This window comes from Erythrolamprus reginae, chromosome 2, assembly GCF_031021105.1.
Source record: "Erythrolamprus reginae isolate rEryReg1 chromosome 2, rEryReg1.hap1, whole genome shotgun sequence".
Classification (NCBI taxonomy): Eukaryota; Metazoa; Chordata; class Lepidosauria; order Squamata; family Dipsadidae; genus Erythrolamprus; species Erythrolamprus reginae.
In genome coordinates this window covers 241,077,174-241,093,126 of record NC_091951.1, presented here as the reverse complement: position 1 = coordinate 241,093,126, position 15,953 = coordinate 241,077,174, and the positions used below count along the sequence as shown (strand labels likewise).

General features: G+C 40.6%; 1 protein-coding gene across 2 annotated transcripts in view; it reads right to left on the bottom strand.

Moving 5' to 3' along the window:
- HOOK3 (hook microtubule tethering protein 3) overlaps positions 1 to 15,953 on the bottom strand; it is a 70,268-nt gene that overhangs the window by 20,258 nt on the left and 34,057 nt on the right. For both annotated transcript variants that reach the window (XM_070742337.1, XM_070742338.1), the window contains 8 exons: positions 15,239 to 15,379; positions 14,735 to 14,936; positions 14,408 to 14,518; positions 11,264 to 11,351; positions 10,567 to 10,636; positions 6,777 to 6,917; positions 5,201 to 5,288; positions 63 to 97 (listed from right to left, as the gene is read on the bottom strand). In XM_070742337.1, the coding sequence (XP_070598438.1) occupies positions 63 to 97; positions 5,201 to 5,288; positions 6,777 to 6,917; positions 10,567 to 10,636; positions 11,264 to 11,351; positions 14,408 to 14,518; positions 14,735 to 14,936; positions 15,239 to 15,379 (876 nt within the window). The remainder of the gene's footprint in view (positions 1 to 62; positions 98 to 5,200; positions 5,289 to 6,776; positions 6,918 to 10,566; positions 10,637 to 11,263; positions 11,352 to 14,407; positions 14,519 to 14,734; positions 14,937 to 15,238; positions 15,380 to 15,953) is intronic.

Genomic DNA, 15,953 nt, shown 5'->3' with positions numbered 1-15,953 from the left:
ATTAAAAAAAATAATAATTTATTATTATTATTATGAAAACAAAGAATATTTTTATTACTTACAGATGTTCATCAAGTTTCTTTTTCAGAATGACTGACTATAAATGAAAGGGGGGAAAAGAATTATTTGAAACGAACAAAGCTGTATACTTTTATCTCTACTTTTAACTGAAACATGATTGACATTCGGGACAAAGAACTTATGGGGGAAAGAACTAGGCTGCCTAACTTCCCTCCTTATGTGTTAATATGCAAATTCATGGTATTTACCTATCTCTTCATATGCCAAAACATCTCAAAGTAATTTATAATAAAAACAGCAATATAAATAATTAAAAATACTTAAAACAATGCAAACAATATAAAACAGTATTCTATTTTTAAGTCCTTAAAGATATAGCAAAGTCTTTTTTCCCCCCCAACATTCAAATTGAAAAGGGTTGGATGAAAGAGTGAGTTCTGAATGTGTTCCTACAGATTATTAAATCAGATGCTCCACCCTGTGCTTTCCACAGCATCATTGCTGCCATAGAGAAGGCCACCCAATATTCAGCAACTCATGGTTTACAGAGCAGAATCACCTCTGATGATTTCAGTGACTAACCCAGGCTAGTAACATGAAATCAACTTTGGTCAAGTTACTGAGGTATTAATATGTCACGACCAAAACCTTGAAAATAGTTCAACAACTAAATGGCAACCAATACAGCTGCTTTAAAAGAGCCATAATATGTGCATAGCTACACGTGTCACTCAGCAACTAGTAGATGCAACGTGTAATGAATACAAGGGCAGACCCATACAGAGGACATTGCTATAATTTAAATATGAAGTTACAAGCATGTGAATGAGTATAGCTAGACTATCCTTGTAACAAGAAAGGGCATAATTTGAATATCAGTGAAAAGGAATAATTCTAACCACAGAGGTCACCTGGATCTCCAATAATAATGGTAACTTTAGAACTTTTCTTTCTTTCTTTCTTTCTTTCTTTCTTTCTTTCTTTCTTTCTTTCTCTCTCTCTCTCTTTCTTTCTGAGTGAACCCCCATTTACAACAGATTAAATGCTCCAACTCTGAATCAAGGAGCCACCTCAACCCAAAGCCTCCATCTTGTTCAGAATCAGTTTTATTTTACAGGCAGTCCTTGACTTACGACTGTAATTGAGCTCAAAATTTTGGTCATTAAGTGAGATATTTAATCAGTGAACTTTGCCCCATTTTACAACCATTCTTGCCACATTTGTTGAGTAAATCGTTGTAGTTGATAAGTTAGTAACCCAGTTATTAAGTGACTGGCTTCCCCATTGAATTTGCTTGTCAAAAGGTTGCAAAACATGACCTTGGGACATAGCGACGGTCATAAGTATCTATGCCAGTTCCCAAGCATCTGAATTTTGAACACATGGTCATGGGGATGCTACAAAGGTTGTAAGTGTGAAAAATGGTCATAAGTCACTTTTTTCAATACAGCTACAACTTTGAGTGCTCATTAAATGAACTGTTGTAAGTCGAGGACTACTTATACTACTTGTTTCCCATAAAACAAGACATCCCCTGATAATCCCAATTGAGCTTTTGAGTGCATGGCAATAAGGCCAGGCACTTATTTCAGGATTCAAAAAATATAAGACAGGGTCTTATTTTCAGGAATCATGGTAGTATTCATCAACTCTATTACCACCTTCAGAATATGCTTCAGAATATATACAATTTCTATAACAAGGAGACCAAATGTCACCAACATGTTGTTGACATCTAGTTGTCCCCAGCTGTTAAAAAGTGCTGTGGACACAACAAAAGCTACCAAGCTATAAAGGCAGCTACCCAATCTATGCCACCTTCTCTGAAATTACACCTGCAAGTACTTTAACACAGTGCCCTCAATCCTTAACTCATTGAGATAATCCAGGAGCATATTGGGGTCAGCAGTGTCAAAAGCCATTAAGAGTTCAAGCACAATCAACAAGTTATGTTTTTATATCTTTTATCTCTTTTCCAGAGACAGAGAGACATGATTGATTCACTCCCAAACCAAATCTCCAGACTGAGAGGAAAGAATTATGAATATAATACAATTTAACAGCATTATAGCTGGGAACATATGCTAAAATGTCTTTTGAAATTTTACAGTGGATGTTTAATGGATGATATATATTTCCATGGGTATTTTATGTGTTTCGCATTTAAATCACCAGGAGTGCCTGGCAGATTTGGTAGGAATCAATCCAATAAACCAACAATGTATTTATTTGAAGTAGCTCACATATGACAACGGCAAAGCCCTTTCCATAGTTTGAAAACACAAGAGGAAAAATATGCATGTCTGATTCGGAATGATCTGATTACTTGCACTAGTATTTCACATCAATTCTTATAGTATAAAGGAATTTTATACCACGTTAAACCCTCTCAACTAAATAACTCAGTAAGGTCCTTGTCATTTGAGAAATAATTTGAGGAAACCCCTAATGGATTAAATTTATGATTTAGGTGCAACCTCAGACATTTCCAATCATTTGTATACTTGCTTCTAGGAAAACATGCCACAAACTTGTGTAGAAGCTGCCAGAAGGACAACATGTAGAAAAATAATCAAACAAATATAGCACATAGCACGCAAAAAAGAATGAAAATCTCATCCAATTAAATGTTTTTATATATATGAGTCACAAATGAGACTGATTCAGAGCAGGTTGAAATAAATAGGAAGCCATACTCACAATAGCCTTGTGCAGAAACCCATGCCAAGAGACAGAGGCGACAGTTTAGTACGGAGTGAACAGCAGCCAACAGAAGGAAACTATTTAGTATCTTTTCTGAAGAATATACAATTAAAGCAAGGCATTCTCACAGAGCATGCACATTATCTTCTCTTTCTGTGCCCTTAAGGTTCCTTTCTCCTATCTCTTCCTCTAGAGAATTCTGAAAAAACTATCACAAAGGTGGGTTAAGGATAGGAGTGAGTGTTCGTACTCAAAGCAGATTCTACAATAAACAAGGTAACTTTATGAAAATATGAACTCGAATATATAATAGTAAAGGGGCGTTGGGCTTCCTTGAACGCCTTTTCTCAATTGGTTGTGAAATAATCCAGGGATGGGTTGCTACAGTCTGATTTGCCTAGTTTTCTGACAGTCAGAAACTGGGACATGTGCATAGGGGCATGAAAGAGTGGCTGATAAATATCGACTCAGCAACTAGGCAGGTCAGACTATAGCAATCCATTCCATACTGCAGATGCAAGATGTAGCAACAGTCTGCTGTACGCAACCTAATGTAGTCTGATGTGGACCGACATAATGTTTACAATATGTTTTATCCAAAACATCAGGTCTTTATTTGCATAAGTTAGCTTTTAAATGATATTTCAGTAACGATTGGTCATACAATGTACAAATATAAAACTGCTTTGCTCACAAAAATTAAAGGAGAGGGCACTGGGAGTCTCAGCACATATGGTAGACTTGTGCTGTGAACATATTAAACCATTTATCAGTTCTATTTGCTCCAATGCATTTATCATTCTTAGAAGGGAAAATAGCACCCTCACGTTATATGGCTCCAATGCTGCAAATCAACGCAGACTACAATGATATACAGGCTTGTAAATCAGAAGATGAATCTTTTTCTATCAAGTAAATTATTACCGTGTTTCCCCGATAGTAAGACCCCCCCGATTGTAAGACATATGGGGGGTTTCAGGGGGGTCGGCTTATATAAGCCATACCCCGAAAGTAAGACATATGTCTTACTTTCGGGGAAACACGGTAGATAAACGGTATTGCGGGGGGGGGCGATGACATTGCTTCCAAGCTCCCCGCGCGCCCCTCGCCTTCACTCGCCGCGGCGCCACCGCCTCTTCCCCTGCCGAGGCTCAGCTGCAAGCGGCCAGCGAGGCCGATCGGCTCCGAGGCGAGCGGCCGAAGCTGCGCCCTCCTTTGCCCGCCTCCTTTCCGCTCGCCTCGGAGCCGAGCGGCCTCGCTGGCCGCTTGCAGCTGAGTCTCGGCAGGGGAAGAGGCGGTGGCGCCGCGGCGAGCGAAGGCGAGGGGCGCGCAGGGAGCTGCCGGAAAGGAGGCTGGTGAAGGAGGGCGCAGCTCCGGCCGCTCACCTCAGAGCCGATCGGCCTCGCTGGCCGCTTCCCCTGCCGAGGCTCAGCTGCAAGCGGCCAGCGAGGCCGAGTGGCTCCGAGGTGAGCGGCCGGAGCTGTGCCCTCCTTCGCCCCGCCTCCTTTCCGGCAGCTCCCTGCGCGCCCCTCGCCTTCGCTCGCCGCGGCGTCACCGCCTCTTCCCCTGCCGAGGCTCAGCTGCAAGCGGCCAGCGAGGCCGCTTGGCTCCGAGGCGAGCGGCCGAAGCTGCGCCCTCCTTTGCCCGCCTCCTTTCCGCTCGCCTCGGAGCCGAGCGGCCTCGCTGGCCGCTTGCAGCTGAGCCTCGGCAGGGGAAGAGGCGGTGGCGCCGCGGCGAGCGAAGGCGAGGGGCGCGCAGGGAGCTGCCGGAAAGGAGGCGGGCGAAGGAGGGCACAGCGGCGGCCGCTCACCCTTTTTGACTGCCCATCCACCCCTTGACCTGCCTTTAGCCAGCCAGCCGAGCGTCCGTGTCGCCGCGGAGTTGGCCTCCCCTGCCGAGAAACATTGCCGGGAGCGGCGAGGGGATGCTCCCTGCAACCCGCCGAACGTCGAGGTCGGCGCCCGCCTCCTTTCCGGCAGCTCCCCGCGCCCGAAGACGAGCCGGCCCCGGTGCCCGGGACAATGTAAGACATACCCCCAAAGTAAGACACAGTGGGGCTTTTGGGGGTAAAAAGATAGTAAGACACTGCCTTACTATCGGGGAAACACGGTAGGTACCCAGAAAGCTGTAATTTTTACTCCTGCCACCTGTCCTGTATAGATTTAAAGCTGGAAATATCTACTCCAATCCCATCCCATCTCAGCTATTCCCCTTGACTATCCCATCAGATTTCTGACAAAGTCCTAAACTTTTTTTAACTACCAGTTTTTATTTTGAGAATATCAATTGAATTTCATTAAGAGGATAGGAGGGCAGGGGGTAGGAAGTTCACCAATTAAAAAGCATAGAAATAGAAAATGACTTTAACTTTATATACAAAGGTAATGAAATTTGACAGAAAAATTAATATGATTAGCAGGAAAGTAGAGGGCACTAGAACATTTAGGGCCATGTATTTGTATGTCTTTTCACTTACATCTTCAGCTTTTGATCCTTGCTCCTGCAAAGACTTCTGTAATTCTTCAACCTGAGATTGTACTTCAAGCAATCTCTGGTTTACAAGCCTAGAAATAAGAAAAACGATTTAACAATGGGTGTATTTTTCTCCTAAAAAACTATCTACTAGGTCAGTGATTTTCAACCTTTTTTGAGCCACGGCACATTTTTTCCATTTATGAAACCCTGGGGCACATTGAGCGGGGGGAGGGTGGGGGCTAAAAAAAGTTTGGACGAAAAAATTCTCTCTCTCTTCCTCCCTTTCGCTCTGTCTCCCTCCCTCCCTCTTTCTTTCCCTTCCTTCTTTCTCTCTCCATCCCTCTTTCTTTCTCTTCCTTCCTCTCTTTTTTGCTCTTTCTTTCTCCCTCCCTCTGTCTTTCTCTCTCTCTCCTTCCCTCCCTCTCTTTCTCTCTATTGCTTTCTTTCTCTCTCTTGCTTTCTTTCTCTTGTTCACTTTCTCTCTCTCTTGCTTTCTCTCTCTTTCTTGTTCTCTTTCTCTCTCTCGCTCTTTCTCTCTTTTGCTTTCTTTCTCTCTCTCTCTCTTGCTTTCTTTCTCTCTTGCTTTCTCTCTCTGAGCTTCGCGGCACACCTGACCATGTCTCATGGCACACTGGTTGAAAAACACTGCACTAGGTCAAGGATCTTGTGGTTTAGAAATATTTGTGGAAATAATGGCCTCAAGGTTTTATTTTCTTATTAGCACATTCTCCTGTCCTTCAAATGAAGCGCTAGTACTAAGTTTATTCCACATCATAGACTACGTGAAATACAGTAGGCTAATGTTTTTTAAAAATGTTGGATTAGTTTGCTGCCATGGGCTCCATTCTACTTCTCATTCTCCTTTTGCCAACATCTCTAGCTGTTCAACATCACACTGCTAAAATACATGCCAAATTATTGATTTTTCTCAATGCAGTTTCTTGAGTTCTTCAAAATGGAACCCGCACAAAAATGGGTACATATAGTCTTCTTTTTCTCTTCCTTACTTCCTCTTTTACTGGATGTTTAGGGAGATACAAAGTTCTGATTCTTGATCTTCTGATGGCCTCAAAGTCTTTCAAATTACAACCTACTATGTCATGACAGTGGTAACAAGATAAAATAAGGGATTGCAAGAAGTGCGAGAAGTATGGTTTAGGCTTGTGCAACAACAGGTCCATTATGGTAGCCTTGAAGGCCATCCTGGCTCACCCTGAAACAGCTTTGCCAAAGGGGCTCTGTTGAAATTGCAACAAGCCCAATAATCCTGCAATGCTATAAAAAGTTATAACTTTGCTATACATATAGCAAAGCCTCTATTAAGCGTAACACACCTTTTGAATAAGAAACATTCAAAATGTCCTTTAAAATAAAGGACAAACATTCTGACCCTTATTCTATTGATGATATTATCTCATCACTCCAATACATCCTTGTAGTCTTCAGAATCAATATAAACAATAATGTGCAGATCCAGCTAAAAAAAAATTGTTTGTTTTAATATCTTTCTAGTAGAAGCAAGTTGTTCCAATCCACTTCCACCCCACTAGTCTAAAAGAGAAACAGCAACTTCTTACCTGTTCTCTGTTTCTAATTCATTCTTTCTCAGATTGGCATCATCCAGGAGACTCTGCAGCAAAGCAATCCTCTCATTGTCAGAGCCCTCCTGGTGAAGTTTTAGCACTCTATTTTCATGTTGAAGGCGAATAAGCTTTTCCCTTGAGAAACAAAGCAGGAGTAATGAAATATTATCACTCTCTGGGAAAGATCAATACCATCATTATAGAAAGTATGCACTGTGAAGTAACCCTCCTACATTAATTGGACAGCATCAATCTACCGTATTTTTTCGGGATATAAGACGCACCCTTTTCCTCTCTAAAAGAGGCTGAAAGTTTGGGTGCGTCTTATACTCCGAATGTAGCTTTTTTTTCCCCAGCCACAACTAGGTGCTAATGATCATCTTGGCTTCCTACTCCCTCTGAAAAAGGTTTTGTCCAGCCCTAACCAGAGCATAAAATAATGTGCTGAAGCTGAACAGACTAAGGACGCTGGCCAGATGAATATCTGGTAGGTAGATTTCCCCCCCCCCCATTTTCCTCCCCCAAAAGTAAGGTGCATCTTATACTCTGAAAATTACAGTACTTTAGAATCATTTTTCTCAATAAATTCAGTCCTCTTGATCCAGTTTTAAGACTTGTGTTTGTTCATATGTAAAAGAAATAATGAAAAGCTAGAGTCACAAATGGTTAGCCCCCTCATCTATAGTTTAATCCAGTTGACAACCTCATTGTCCAGTCGGCGAAGCAGTGGAAGTGATGTGCCGGTGCCTGGAGGCTGTTGGGGACTGGATGGGTGTCAACAGACTCAAACTCAATCCAGACAAGACGGAGTGGCTGTGGGTGTTGCCTCCCAAGGACAATTCCATCTGTCCGTCCATTACCCTGGGGGGGGGAACTACTGACCCCCTCAGAGAGGGTGCGCAACTTGGGCGTCCTCCTCGACCCACAGCTGACATTGGAACATCATCTTTCAGCTGTGGCGAGGGGGGCGTTTGCCCAGGTTCGCCTGGTGCACCAGTTGCGGCCCTATTTGGACAGGGAGTCATTGCTCACAGTCACTCATGCCCTTATCACCTCGAGGTTCGATTACTGCAACGCTCTCTACATGGGGCTACCTCTGAAAAGTGTTCGGAAACTTCAGATCGTGCAGAACGCAGCCGCGAGAGCCATCGTGGGGCTTCCCAGATTCGCCCACATTTCTACAACACTCCATGGCCTGCATTGGCTGCCGATCAGTTTCCGGTCGCAATTCAAAGTGTTGGTCATGACCTTTAAAGCCCTACATGGCATTGGACCAGAATACCTCCGGAACCGCCTACTACCGCACGAATCCCAGCGGCCGATGAGGTCCCACAGAGTTGGCCTTCTCCGGGTCCCGTCGACTAAACAATGTCGTCTGGCGGGCCCCAGGGGAAGAGCCTTCTCTGTGGCGGTCCCGGCCCTCTGGAATCAACTCCCCCCGGAGATTAGAACTGCTCCCACCCTCCTTGTCTTCCGTAAACTACTTAAGACCCATCTATACCGCCAGGCATGGGGGATTTGAGACACCTTTCCCCCAGGCTTATTATGATTTATGTTTGGTATGTATGTGCTGTTTGGTTTTTTAAATTGATAGGGTTTTTAGTTTTTTCTTAATATTAGATTTGTGCCTGTACAATATTGTTTTATCGCTTGTTGTGAGCCGCCCCGAGTCTTCGGAGAGGGGCGGCATACAAATCTAATAAATTATTATTATTATTATTATTATTATTATTATTATTATTATTGTTATACTTCTCTAGTCTTTCTATCTATGCGAACCATTTTGTTTCCATCATATCTACACATTACTTCATATACTGTCTGTGTTATCACTTCTCTTTTTTTCAAGATCTCATCAGTTCCACCCATCCATGTCCTTCCCTATATTCATTTAGTTTTTCTTCATATATTAACTTTTGTGATCAAATCCTCACTCATTCTTTCTGTATAACCAAACCTAGATTATCTTCCACACAAATTTTCTCCCATGCTCACTCCTGAGGCAAAAAAATGGCTTGTCAGAAATTCTCATCACCCATCCTTATATCCTTTACTAAATCAATCTTTCATCACAAACAATTTTTCACTATAAACAATCACATCAATTATCGTTTTAGATTCATTCCTTTTCAATTTGTACAGGTAGTCTTCACTTAGCAACTGCAATGATCATTCATAGTTACAATGGTGATGAAAAAGTAACCTTAGGACAAAGCTTCACAGATGTGTGAAGCAAAGGAAAGCTGAACTATGTGCTAACGATCAGTCAATTTCACTTAATGGCTGTTCTGTTTAAGGACCAATTTTCTGATCCCAACTGTCATCACTAAATGAGGATTACCTATATGCATCAGCAGTACAATCTTATTTTTGTACTCTCTCTTCTCATTTCCACTCATCCACTCCTGTCTCCTAAAAGAATAATTTCCCATTTTTCCTCAGAAAGCTGCTCAATTTTTATACTTATCCAATTCATGTTTTTAAAGCCCCGAAATAAAGATATTTATTTTCTCACTAGCTCCGGTTTAATATACATTAATAAATTTTATTGGTATATTTTATAAATCCTCTCTAACCCCATAAATTTAAGAAACATATTTTTAATACTAGTATTAACTTGATTCAATTATTCCAATATTAATTTCCATTTAAGTACATCAGAAGCTCCAGATAAGAAAACAGAAAGTATAACAGAAACTAAACAAATTCAATGGGAGGTGTTCTGTCTGGGTCCCCCCAGACGCCAACACCAACCAAAAAGAGTATCCAGACACACTGGTAAAAAGCAAAGGCAGTTTATATAATTCAAAGCAAACACAGGTAACAAAAACTGTTCTTACAGACAGGAACACTATGAAGCTTCACAGAGGTTTCACGAAGGCCAGGCAATAAAACAGGATTCTTGCCGGCAAAAACAACGCTGGAGATAATAAAACCCACGCCTCCCCCAAGTCTTCCAGACTTCTAGGCCACAAGCCAAGATCAGAGACGCCGAAAATCGAAGCAAGGTCACAGGACTCCCAGTTGATAACTCTCCACAAGACTGTAAGGGCGGGCCTGCCTTTTCAACCCTGCTGAGGAGAACCACACCCAAACCCAGCTGTTGCCAATTCAGGGATGGAAATACCTTTCTAATTGGCCCCGTCTTTGAGCTGCACGTCGCTGCCTCATGTCTATTATAGCCTGTGCGTCTTCATCCAATGAATCCAGGCTACTAGCTGGGGAGAGCCCCCCCCCCCGGGGGTGTCTCAGGCTGCTCTCCCTCCTCCTCTTCCTGACGTTCCTCTCCCCCGTCTGCCTGGTCCTCCCCCTCCTGTTCACTGTCCTCCTCCTCTGGGCATGGTCCCTGAGGAGCCTCAGGCTGAATCACAACAGGAGGTTACCGTAAATATCATCAATTTTTGATGTATTTATGCAAAGCTGCTCGCATAAAATAGACCATATATATTCCCCAACTCCTTTTATTCCAGGGTCTTCAATAGTTTAGTTTAGTTTAGAAAATAGAATGTTTTTAAAAAAATGAAAAGAGGAGAAAGGAGAAAAAAGTACACTCACAATTCTTGTTAAATTCAAGGAAGTATTAAATTGATTCAGGCCTACTAGAAATTTATCTTTCAAATATTTTCCTGACGAAGATTAAACCCATTTTCAATAAATTTAAAGGGAGATAAAAATTTTAACTGGGCAAGATCAGTAAAAACTATTAATCTTAGTCCTGATAAAATGTCTGTAATATATGAAATTAAAAGCATGACCATATAAAGGCATTTTATGTTTATCTTACTTTATTTCTGGAGTAATAATTTCTGCTGCCAAACTGTCAGAAGATTCTTGACCTTCCAAAGATAATAATCCTTTTTTGGGGAAGAAGGAAAATATTAAACAAGATAAAATAGTAAAGATGAAAAAACACTGTGGTTTGAGTTTAACTCTCCTATCCAAATCCAATAAATACTTAAGCATGCAATTCAGAGCAAAGGGGGGGGGGGGGGAGCAAAACATTATCCTCTCACAAAAAATATCCCTAAATATATACTGTACATTTTCAAGTCTCCAATAAAAATTCGCAATCTTGTAAATAGCGATTTGTCCTAATTCTTGCTTAAGCATCTCCAATATTCATTTAAAAAATTACATGACAAATAGTTCCTAAGTACCTGTTGTTTTGTTGATTGATTGACTGTGTGCCTGTTTTTTTTTAAAATATATATACTGTTTTTATGAGATTATTAATTTTAAATTGTAACTAGATGGGTGGGCATTGGATTTGGTATTATGTACTGTACTGTTTTTTATTATTGTTGTGAGCCGCCCCGAGTTTGCGGAGAGGGGCGGCATATAAATCCAATAAACCTAAACCTAAACCTAAGTAAGTACTATTCCTTTCAATACTCTAACGAGAGGCGAAAATGGAAAAAGTGAGGCAACTTTTAATAAGGGATATAATTTTCTCATAAGCCATTATATTTCCAGAATCTTACCTGACGTAGTTAGTTGTCCTTCTTGTGCTTTGATACAATGGATCTCTTCAATTGTTTCTTTTAAAGAATCTCTTTCTGTCCTTAGCCGCTACAGAGTTTAAAAAGAAAAATATTTCACTATTCCAGAAGACAGTTCATGAAGGATGAAGTTACATTACCGATAATTCTCATTTTATGCTTACAATTGGGACCGGAATTTCAATTATAAGCCGGGATGATTATAAAGTGAGCCATCATGTCATTGGTCATGATTTTACAATCATTTTTACTGCCATTGTTAAATGAATTACTACAGTCATTAAGAAAATCCAGCTTCCCCAACTGATCCCCCCCCTCTCAGAAACCAGCTGGGAAGATCACAAATCACAATTGGTTTTAATTGCGAGCCAGTTGACAAGTGGCTGAATTGTGATTAGGTGACTGCAGGAGTAGTGAAGTGACCCCATGAGAATAGATTTCAGTCATCACTGCATCACACTCTTTGTTCATGTTCAAGATGATATTTCACTAGCACTCATACTTCCTTGTCATATATAAATAATTTACAATTACATACTTAAAATTCTAAAATCTATTATGAGTTTAAATTCAAGGAAAAATCAGTTAGCTAATATTTCTGAAGTATATAACAGGTTGGAGTTGTAAAATGGGAAGGGATAATTAATTATGTCTCACATAATATGGCCCAATATTTCTGGAGGAAAGCTATTCAAAACCATGAAAATTTTAAATAATAATCTTAGATAAATGATAAAGTTAACAGGAATTGTATTGCTACAATGTTCCATATTAATGGAAACAAGTCAAGAAAAACTAGGTGAAAAGTATACAACTGGTATGTGAATTATCATGACACAGATGCAACTGTAAAAAAGAACTGCAGTGCAATATCAATAGAGCAATGATAGCTTAAGTACAGTAACTTATCACAAAATTTCTCATTATCCCTGTGCTGTGCTAATCCTCTACTCTGGACAGTTTATTATTATATTTTATATATATTATAGTGAAAGATAACCTAGCTAAATAGACACAGATATAGAGTTCAAACTTTATTATGAGATTTGAGATAAAGAAATGATACAGATTTTTTTAAAATTTAGAATAAAAGACAAACATGATAACCTAGATATGAAAGTACAGTATATACATTAACATGCTAGGTAAAGCCTAAAAAGAAAACAGAAGAAACGGCAATAGGTATATAAATAAATCTAAATTATGAGTTGGTATTAGTTAAGGATTAGTTAAACTAAAACACCTCCCCCTTGCCCATGTTGTTTGTTGATTGATTGACTGTGTGCCTGTTTTTTATATATACTGTTTTTATGAGATTACTAATTTTAAATTGTAATTAGATTGGTGGGCATTGGATTTGGTATTATGTAATGTGCTGTTTTTTATTATTGTTGTGAGCCGCCCCGAGTTTGCGGAGAGGGGCGGCATATATAAATCCAATAAATCTAATCTAATCTAATCTAATCTAAGGATACGCTTCATAATGACACGGTCTTGATTCCCATCTTATCCGTTTTCTTTAAGTGGTTACTTAATTTTTTTTGCCTTCAACCAGCAAATTAATTAAATCATGTATCAGGCTAGGCAAAGTTGGCTCTTCTATGCCATGTGGACTTCAACTCCCTGAATTCCTGAGCTAGCATGACTGATTCAGGAATTCTGGGAGTTGGAGTCCACAAGTCATAGAAGAGTCAGCTTTGCCTACCTCTGTAATAGGCAAACTTGCATAAAACAGTGATGGAAACTTGCACAAAGTCAATAGAGAAAAGGGAAGCACAAATAATTCCAAAAAGCAAAGCTATTAAGGGAGAATTAATTAAGAACATATACTAACAACATATTATTGTTATTGTTATTTATTAGATTATATGCTGCCCCTCTCCAAGGACTCGGGGCAGCTATTAATAAAATTGTATCACTGAATCCTCAAATGGAATTTTATTAAAAGATAATAAAAAGGTCAAGATCAAAAGAAAAGTTTAAAAAAAGAGTAGAAAACAACTAATAAAGAATTCAGATGGCTGACTACACATGCATCATAAAGATATATACCAGTGGCGAACCTTGTTTTGCTCAGGTGCCGAAAGGGCATGCACGCTATGATGCAATGACCTCCCCCATGCTTGCACACACAACCCGCCCGTGCTGCCACCCAGCACATGTGGGTGGGGCTCACTGAAGCCTCTGGACTTCCGGTAGGTCCGTGGGGCCATTTTTCATCCTCCCCAGGCTTCAGGACAGTCTCCGGGGCCTGTGGATGGCGAAAAACGGACCCAAAAGGCCTACCGGAAGTTGGGTCATTGGGCCATTTTTTGCCTTCTCCAGGCTTCAGGAAAACCCCTGAAGCATGGGGAGAATGAAAAACGGCCCAATGACCCAACTTCCGGCCCAATGACCCAACTTTAGGTCCATTATTCGCCATCCACAAGCTCTGGAAGCTTTCATGTAGCTGGGGAGGGCGAAAATGATTTCCCTTCTCTGGAAGACCGAAAATTAGCTAGCCAGCCCACATGTGTGCTGGAGCTAGCATATGGCAAGTCTCACATGCCCTCAGATATTTTTCCGCATATAGTATTGGGCAAACCCAACCAAGTTCGGGTTCCGGTTCGGCACCCAAACTTTTGTTGTAAAAGTTTGGGTTTGGTGCCGAACCCAAACTTTACCCGAACCCGGACTCGAGGAGCCAAGGAGCGCCGCCACCCAACTGTCACCTTCCGAAACAGCCGGGGCACTTCTCAGCATTCTCCTGAACGCCAAACCTGGAGGTTCGGCAAAAGTTCGGGTTCGGGAGAACACCGAGAAGCGCCGCCGCCTGGCTGTCACCTTCCCAGAAGAGCCGGGGAGCTGTTGGCTGGTCGGGAGGCGCAAACAGAGGTGGGGAATCCCAATAGGGGATTCCAGGGGCGGAGCTTTGATGTTTTACGAAACGGGGACTCCAGGAAGGACGTCTCCGTGATGTCAAAACTTTGCGAGTTCGATTCGTCCAACACTATCCGCATGCCACTTGTGGCACATGTGCCATAGGTTTGCCACTATGGATATATACACACTATTTAAAACAGCCAGTTTAATTATCAATATTTTAAGTATAAAGAAAACAGCCACATTTATACATTGAATACATACATCTTTTTCTTTTTGGAAACTATCCACTTTTTCTTTCAGCATCTTGTACTCAAATTCTAGCTTGTCTGCTTTTTTGGATTCCTCGGACAATCTGTTTTGAAGTTCAACTACCTGCAATAGCAAAAAGGATCACAATGTATTGATATAAAAGTGTAAATCTTCATTAAGTTAGGCAAACACCTAACTTTAGCCCTAGGAGCACACCGTATCTATTTCAGCACCCATGCTACCACACGACACTGGCTCTCAGGAGAAAATGGCAAAGTGACCTACATAAATTATTTTCAAGACAGTCAAAATTATATTTTTGTTCATTCTTGCCCTCACCTGCCTCTTATATGTTTCCAATTGGCTGCGAGCTGCATTGGCTTTCCTCAGTTCTTCTTCCAAGCTCACCGTGTTTTGCATGTACATTGTGTTTTTCTCTTCCAAAAGTTTGACTTGCCTCCGAAGATCTCCAAGGTCTTCTAGCTTCTTTTTGTACGATTCTACTTGGCTTTCTAATTTGGCTACTTTGTCAGATGAGTGCCTGGAAAGAGAAGTGTTGTAATGTATTTTTTTAACTGTAACCTGTTCAGAATCATTGACTGAGATGGGCAGCTTTAAAAATTACTGAATGGATGCAATGTTGGATTTATTTTAATCAACAGATAATGAAACTATATCAGAAAGTATATAACCTAAAGCAGGAATGTCAAACTTGCGGCCCTTGGGCTAGATGCATCACACATTGGCCACACCCACCCCTGGTTTAGTGAAAGGGGAAAAGTCGCAATACATCACATGCTGCAAGTTTTACAGGCCTGACCTAAAGAGCTAACAATGATTTACCTTAATACATCCATTTCATCTTTCAGAGATTGAGCTTCTTCAGCTAGATTTGTTAATTCTTCATTCTGTTGCCGTAAGTCTGTAATTTCCTTTTCTAACTCTTCGCAACGAATTCTATAATCATCTTTTGCTGCTTCTAATCTGAAAAAAAACCCACTACAATATATTACATATGGAAAAGTGCTTATAATCAAGATTTGAAGTTCTCTTCTGTGGATCTACTTCAAAACAAACAGACAACTAAATAACCCTGAATTATGCCAATATAAGGGGGGGAAATCCCTTGGATATTCAGGAAACATTCAACAACAACAAATCATAACTTTCACTCCTTCAACATTTGCAGAAACTATAACTTAATTCTTATTGGGTACATATATTCAGGCAGAAACATGTGTCTATTAGCAAGCTTTGGGACTCCAGGTTGATTCAGAGTCAATCAAGTGGTTTGTATGATTGTATTTTCACTGCCATATAACTGACATTTAAAGCTCTATGTTAAATCACCATATGTGAGTTAAGTGGCTATTAACAGTGAATCTACTTAATAATTAAATAATACTATTTAGTAAAAAAAATATACTTATGCATACATCCTTTGGAAACCATTTATTTTCCCTAAAGTAACAAAATTATTCTGTGGATCCGGGTTGAGCTAGCAAGGCTACATCAAGTAGCCTTTTAATTATGTATTTTTAAGGTCAGCAAAACAAAC